The 8,028-nt window shown below is 35.9% G+C and overlaps 1 protein-coding gene across 1 annotated transcript; it reads left to right on the forward strand.

Annotated features, from left to right (window-relative positions):
• The first annotated feature begins 1,442 nt into the window (after nt 1–1,442).
• On the forward strand, nt 1,443–2,907 carry LOC147298131 (uncharacterized). Its single transcript, XM_086244420.1, has 3 exons — nt 1,443–2,051; nt 2,242–2,448; nt 2,632–2,907. Exons 1-3 carry the CDS (start codon nt 1,443–1,445, stop codon nt 2,905–2,907), a joined length of 1,092 nt encoding a protein of 363 aa, XP_086100546.1.
• Nucleotides 2,908–8,028: the final 5,121 nt, after the last annotated feature.

The raw sequence follows: 8,028 nt of genomic DNA on the forward strand, positions 1-8,028 counted from the left end.
GAAAGAAAAAAAATCAATATCGATCATATAGGAATTTGGATGTTAATTAAGTAATTCACATGCATCGGAATAATATAACTTTTTTCATTTTTTCTTTCACAAAATACCTTTATGTTGCAGATAATTTATGGAGGACGTACTCTATTATTATATATTTTTTATTTTGGATTTTTGTTCCGAATAAAATTTTAGCTATACTTTCTAACAAAAGATGAGTACGTACTCAGAGCTTTTTGATGTTAACATGTATGAAGTATATGAAGCAAGACATCATTACAAGGCTATAACATAGGTAGATTCACTTATTCATAGCCATACCTCACTCTATGATTTCCAGAGATACCACTACCACTGTACCATTGAACACTGTGTTAGACTGCTAGTGATCACCCTTCACACACAACCCACCACCTGATCATCAAGCTATAGAGACCCCCAAAACCCCATCAGCTAGCTATATAGCTACACCCTACCCCAATATCAGAGGATCATGATGACCCATATAGATATTACAATATTGCTTATATATATATGCTAATGGCAAAGCTATTAACTTTTTGAATATAAAGCTCTAAAGGCCTCATAATTCGTTTACCAAATTTGCTAAGGCTGAAGCTGCTATGCAGCCTGTGCTACGTTGCCCCAACTTTGCTTGTTTTGGCACCTAGCCGCGCGCACCCAGGACAATACTCTCAGCTTGGTTTCCGACCAATGCCTGCAGCTACAAACTGGCCAATCCTATGGGTCCTTGACATGTGTCTCCGGGTTCTATGTTATGGTAACTTAACCTTCACGTGCATGTTAGCAATGTGTATTCCACACTTGTATGTCATTGGAGCGTGGTATACATGTGCATGCAATATAGGGTGGGTTTGGGCAAAGTGTTGATGGGATTTGTATTTTTCCTGAAATTGATGAGGTGCTATGTGCAAGCCTGGTTTTGCTATTTCAATGTCTTGGTTGAGAGGGCATTTGGAAGAGACAAGGTCACAAGGGTACTATGTAAAGAGAATTAGCAGAAAACATGGATGGGAAGTAGCAAAATCACTAGAGAACAAATTACACAAACAAAGTGAGAGCAAAACAGAAAGAGACATGGCTATGTCCTTTTAGCCCTTCACACACACCCAGTACTTCTGGGCCTTCTGCCTCTCATTTCTTAAACTGGATCATATGCTCTCTCACACACACACACTCTCTCTCTCTCTCTCTCTCTCTCTCTCTCTCTCTCTCTCTCTCTCTCTATTAATCTCCAAAACCCAAACTCCCTCTTCCGATCCACACTCATCAAAAAAACACACCCAACCCAAGAGCCAAAGCCAAAAACAGCCAAACTCTCTCTCTCGCACTCAGAAAACAACAACCATTTTCAATCTTAAAACAAACCCAACTCTTCTTTTTCTCACTCTGATCAAAACCCAAGTGCTAGATTTTTTGTAGAAATGGCCACACCACTGCTACTCATGGCCTCCGACCGGACCACCAAAACCCATTTTGGGTCCGAAGAATCCAAACCCGACCTGCCTACCAAAAGCACCAAAGGAACCAGGAAGTCCAGCAAAGCCCCAAACCCTAAAAAACAGCCCCAAAGAGGTCTAGGTGTGGCTCAGCTGGAGCGCCTCAGGCTCCAAGAAGGCCGGAAGAAAATGCCCGAAATACCCCAACTCCAAGTCCAACCACCTCTCAATCTTCCTCATCATGACCATCCGTTTTACTACCAAAACCCTACAACCCTCCCTGACCCGCTTGTCAGTGTTCCAGTTCAGTACGGTGCATCCAACTACAATGGACCCATGGTGATCAATGGCTCTGTTTTGATGGGTCATCATAGGATTGTTGGGAATGCTTCTGGGTTCGGTTATGGGTCTTCTGGAGTGAACAATGTGGGAGGTTTGGTGATGGACCATGTCACGCTGGATCCGAACCCGTACGGAAATGGGGCTCCGGATCATAGGTTTCAAGCCGGGGCTGTGTACGAGACCTCGAAAGAGCTCTCTTCAATACCAAAGATTCAATCCTTGTCTCCTGGTTGCTGTGATCACTGCATCAAGGTGTATAGTTTTACTTTTTTCCGTTTGTTTTTTTTAAAAACAAAGAGATTATTTGCTTGGTTCCCGAGAAAACGTGGGAAAAATGATAAAAGTGAAATTTTGGAGCTACTGCTTGTTTCTTTAGTTGACGACTACTGTTACATCTATAAACTATTATATATTTCCTCATCTATTTTTTCATTTTTTGTAGAAGAAGCGTTTCGGTTGTGGGAATTACATGGGCTTTAACGGTGGCGGGAGAGACAAATCTGCGGCTATCTTGCCTTCCAACGGTTCTGATTTTCACGGAATATGGAATCCAGAAAGCATCCCATACTTTGCTGGGGACAGGGCGGCGGCGGCGGCGGCTGGGAGAACTGGCGGTTACTTGGGCCGCCGCCCCAATCTCGATCATGAGGTAGCTAGAACAAGAAACAAGTTTAATTTCTTTGATAAAATAGGAAAGCAATTAACATTAATCTAAGTCTAAAATGAATATATTTACTTAATATGTATTGAAAAAGTTAGTATTCTATATTATTTTGGCGAATGATATGAAATCTGATTGGTTGGGTTAAATGGGGTTTTGTATTTTGTATAGGGTGTAGAGGTTCGAGCTGTGCACAGAAAGGGAAGCTCTGGTGGTGGTGTTTTCATGGAATATGAGTTTTTTCCTGCTGGAAAAAACAGTGGCAGAGGCATCAGCACTTGTCCCAAGGCCAAGGAGATATTGCATAATATGAAACGAGCAGCTGCAGAAGCTGCTTCAGTTTCAGTGGGTAGTGAAGAACCTTCTGATATTACAGCTGCTACTAGTTATGGAGGGGCTGACAGTTATTATACTCCTGTTGATTTGTCGCTCAAGCTTTCTTATTAGAACCAGAAGAAGGTGTCTGTTTTTGTGTTTCCCAAATCCCAATTACTATTATTATTATATATTAATGCATCATGTGGGAAATTAAGAACCCAAATACTGCTTTTTGGTTCCCCTTTTGTTGCTAATCAATTGAACTGATCATATATATATATATATTATATATACATCCTGATCTCCAAATTAAGTTCCATACATACATATGCATGCATGTTTAAGCTCCTAGTTACTTTCTGCTATTGTTTTAATTCACAAGTTGCCATTATTTCTATCTTTGATCTTTTATAATTAGTTCGTTTAGATAATTAATTAAGCCTTGTTTTGGGGTTGGTTATGATTTCAATCTTGTTCTTTAGTTAACGTACTGTCTTTTATTACGCCCTATTTAAGGCCTACACCTTAGTAGTCTTTTGGAAGGAAATTAAAAATGTGACCAAAATCAATTGCAACAGTCCCATTGTTGCTGTAAAATTTTACGTCAAGGGTTAAGCTAGTCAGCTGCAGCCATAAAATTGCTCATCAATTAAGTTTTTCAGATGTTGTTGGTAAATAAATATAAAACATGATGAACATATTCTGGAATTAGTTGTGGCTTATAGCTCCAGAATCAGTGTTAAAGCACTTTACATCTGCACTTTATGGTCAAAGTTTGACTCTCTCTCATTTCTCTAAATAAAAACATATTTTTCTATAGGAAAAAAAACATATCCACTAATTATTAAGATTAATCTCACTAATTAAATTGTATGTTCAGAACTTTTTTCTTATAACATTGTATGGATTTTAAGCATAGAGTAATCTATAAGTTCCTAATGATAGATAAATTATTTTCTAAAATATTAATTAGACAACCTTTGTCTTTTAAACAATTAATAGCATTTTTGGGGGTAGCTAGGAATCAATAAAAGCTTATATATATATGCATTGGAGGTCGAGATAGCTATATATATAATTTATGTGCTGATCAGATCATCGAAAAGATTGAAGAAGAATGAACATAAGTCCTCGACCAGAGCAGTTTACATACAAGATATAAACAGACTGATCAGACTGAACTCAATAAAGAAGCTAGCTAGCTATATATGTATTACTTCAAAGCTGAAACTTGATCAAAGCCCTAGCTAGACCCTCTTCTTCTTCGCTAGCTACTATTGGTTTCCCTTTAAAAACGAATGAAGAATTGAAGATGGGTTTTTTTTCTTTTCTGTTCTAGAGTCAGTTTGTGTTTTTTATTTGCTGAAACACAGATAGGCATCTCTCCTTTCTGTTTATGGGAGTCAAGCAAACCCTTCTGGTATTTTTTGAAAAACGTGGAAAAGGTAGATAAAACTAGTGCTATATTATATAGCATAGCATAGCATATAATATTAACCTAGCTATAGGTTGTTCCTTTAACGACAGTAGTACACTAGTATACTGGTGTGTACTGAGTGAGTGGCTGCTGCTGAGAACAGCAGCAGGCACAACCTACAAGACCCACCTCAGGGCTCAGGGCTCAGGGCTCAGGCTCAGTAGTACAAATCTGTATTAATGGAGTGTATTGTATATATGCAGGCAGGTGCAGGTGACTGGGAGTACAAGTAAGGGTAGCTGCTGCAGCTGATGCCTCAATCCTCATGGAAGCTTTTTCTAACTCCCTTTTCATTGGTGGCTCAGTCTTCAACCTACCTACATTTTCTATATGCCCAGCTTTTGCTTTTTTTCTTCCTCTTTTCTGCTATATTCTTTTTGGTTAATTCATTATTTTAATCTAATATTGCTTTATATATATATATATATATATATATATATGTCTTCTATTTGTTTCCAAGTTAATGGCAACTTGATCCATATATGGTATCATGTAATTTTCTTTTTTTATTTATCATTAATTAAGAGAGACTACTAATTGCATATGACAATTTTAAATGTACTCACCAAAATGTAATAATTCATAAAGAATTAAGAAGAAGAAAAGGTTTATACAATATAACAGATATGAAAAAATAATTAATTAAAGTACGTATGTGGATACGTTTTCACTGAACTCACCATTTTATGTTGTTATCATGGTCAATCAGGCACAAATTCACTATTTGTAATTAATAAATTAATCACCATTAATTTTATTTTATTTTTGGATAAATTTTTTTTAATGCAAATTTCCGTTGGATTTATCTACAAACAGGAGGAAAAGGCATTTAAATTTGGGGTCTCTTTCAATAAAGTAGAGACTAATAATTACTAGGCTAATAATTGGTTATGTTTTTTCTGTTAGACTTAAAATTGAATTGGGTTCTAATTACCTACATGAATTATATATGTCAGACACAATTAATTCAGTACGTCTGAAGTTATGAACACATGATTATTATGATTTTAGTCCAATAGGAATTTGAACAAACCACCAAAACAATTAAACAGATTCTGTATTTGACCTATATATCTACATATATCATATGCCAATATTTTTATATATATGCATGGAGGAGTAAAGATATATTGTGTTCGATCTGCATGTGTGTGTAAAAGGCGCTATGTGCAATTTATGCCATGGTCTAATACTCTAATTTAATCAGTGTTATTCTTGATTTCCCCCCTATAGGCTATACCTATGTGAGAAGCTCTTACATTTAACCTTATCATGATTTGCCTAAGATAATATCTTAATTCGCTTATATATATTTATGTGGCTCTAAATTTGGGATTCTTGATTGAAGAATGTTTGGCTCCTAGCTTGCATGTAACGAGCCAAACAGGGTTATATATTATTCTTGATTCATTAATTAGAGTTTGTTCAAAATGACCAAAATAGTACTTTTACCAACAAATTGGTGAGAGCTTATAACTTTTTTTGTCTTTACACCTATGATAAGAGTTTATTGCTCTTCCTTTAATAAGAAAAAAAATATCAACATACTAAGGGAGATTTTATTCACATCCTAAAGTTAAATCCAACACATTTTTTGTAACCTTGAAAACTCAATTTTGTCTTTTTCACAACACACAACAAAAAAAGTGTAGGATGCAGGACAAACATCTTATTTAACCTCTACTACACCTATTGTTCAAATTTAACAATAAGGTAACATTTGTAAGTATTAGGTCACATAGCTGGATCTGGTTACTAGCTGGCAGTTTAAACAAATCATTTTCAAGTCCACAGAGAGAGAGAGAGAGTCAAAGGAAAGAAAGAAAGTAGCATAAGCAAGAAGAAGAGAAAGCCAAACCACACGCACACACCGAAACACACTCGGAGCCGCCGTTGATCCAATCACCACATCAAACATCGATGGTTTAATTTTCTGGCCAAATCTTTGTCTACATTCTCACCGAAATGATAGATTTCGACCACTGAACCAGCAACCAGGTCCCAATCTCTCTCTCTCTCTCTCTCTCTCTCTCTCTCTCTCTCTATGTGTGAAAGAATGCTCTGCTTGCAATTGTGTCAGAAACTATGGCCGAGTCGTTCTTTTGGTTTCATAGCAACTTTTCGTTTTCTATTTTGATTGTTTCTTTGATTTCCAATTTTGCAAATCCATATTTACCTCTATTTTGAGCTCATATCTGTAGTTGATTACATTAAAATCGATTTTTCAGTTCACAGTTTCAATTGTAATTTCATAATTCTCAAATTGGATGTATCAATTTGAATTTGGAGTCACAGAATTCTTAAATTCTTCATTATTGTAACAGTTTCAAACAAACTTTCTTATTCTTTGTGTTTTTTTTGGTCATTTTGTTGGTGTGCATATCTAACAAGTTTTTGAAATGTGGTATGCAAATGAAGAGTGGTTGTGGTTAAATTTTAATGTTGTTTGTCGCTGTAAATTTTTTAAATTTGGCATGTGGTGTTTTATCCTTATGGCGTCTGAATGTTGGGCCTTCTAGAATGTTACCTAGAAGTTAATTTTTGTGGATTTGAATGTTAACTGCAAGTTAAATTTGTGAGCTTGAATATTTTTTATTAACTTTTTTAGTTGTCAATACTTTGAAATTAACCAACTCTAAAAAAAGAGACAGTAGCCACCCACCCACCCGAGCACCACCCTCTCTCATTTCGTCCCACCCACCACCAGCAGTAACTTCATCACGAGCATCCCCTCCCCTCTCCCAATCCTCCATCTCCTCTATGCACTGTGTCGCGGCACGCCATCACATTCCTCATCCCACTCTTTCTCTCTTTGTTCGATAGGAGATGGCGCGACAATGGATTTGCTACTGGCGGCTGGTGGGATAGAGGGAGGAGGGTGGATGGGTTCTGCCTTTTTTTTTTTTTTTTTTTTTTTTTCATTTTCTCCTTTAAAAAAAAAAAAATCTGATTGAGGGGCAAATTTGAAGGTCTCGGAGTAAAAATATAGATATAAGGTATTGTCTGTAGATTTTAGGGTATAAATAATTTTTCCCAATATATAAAATTAGCCATACATCATAAGCTTCTCACATTCTCTGATAGTTAGTTGAATGTCGTGGCTTATTAATAAATAACTCTTTTTCCAAATACAATATTTTTAAGTGAAAGAAGGTTTATATCATGCAGCAATGCCCAACTCTACCAAACTAATAGCCAATTGCCTAACAAAGGGTTGATTCTCGGTCTTTGTCAACATGACTAATTAATAATTAATATATATAGGTGGGGCATAAATTGGGTTAGATTCTTAACTCTTAAGTATCAATTTTTATACTTAAATTATGTTGTGATTAAGCTTTAATTAATTAGATCATTCACATAATCAATATAAAACCCAACACCCATCCATTGTTATGCATGCCTAAGAAAAATGATATGTAATTCAGAAATAATTATTGTATATGACCAATACAGCTACATAGTGTTATCTTATTTACGTATTATAATATATATGATGACAAATTTATAAATTTAAGATTTAATATTTTAGAGATTAATAAATATACACATGTTATAATAGCACGTAATGCATCACTTACAGTCACACACAGTAATTTATATCTCGTCTCATCTGAATCTAATGGTCCAAAGACTTACTCATTGATCACAGGCCACTAAATTGTTAAGTTCAATTGTTCTGATGCCAACCTCAAGCAAATATTGGGCCAAATCCAAGCCCATTCAACTCTCTCTCAACTGAGGAAAGAAACATCTTGTCATTCTGTATTGGA

Source organism: Dryas octopetala, chromosome 1 (genome assembly GCF_963921425.1).
Source record: "Dryas octopetala chromosome 1, drDryOcto1.1, whole genome shotgun sequence".
Taxonomy (NCBI): domain Eukaryota; kingdom Viridiplantae; phylum Streptophyta; class Magnoliopsida; order Rosales; family Rosaceae; genus Dryas; species Dryas octopetala.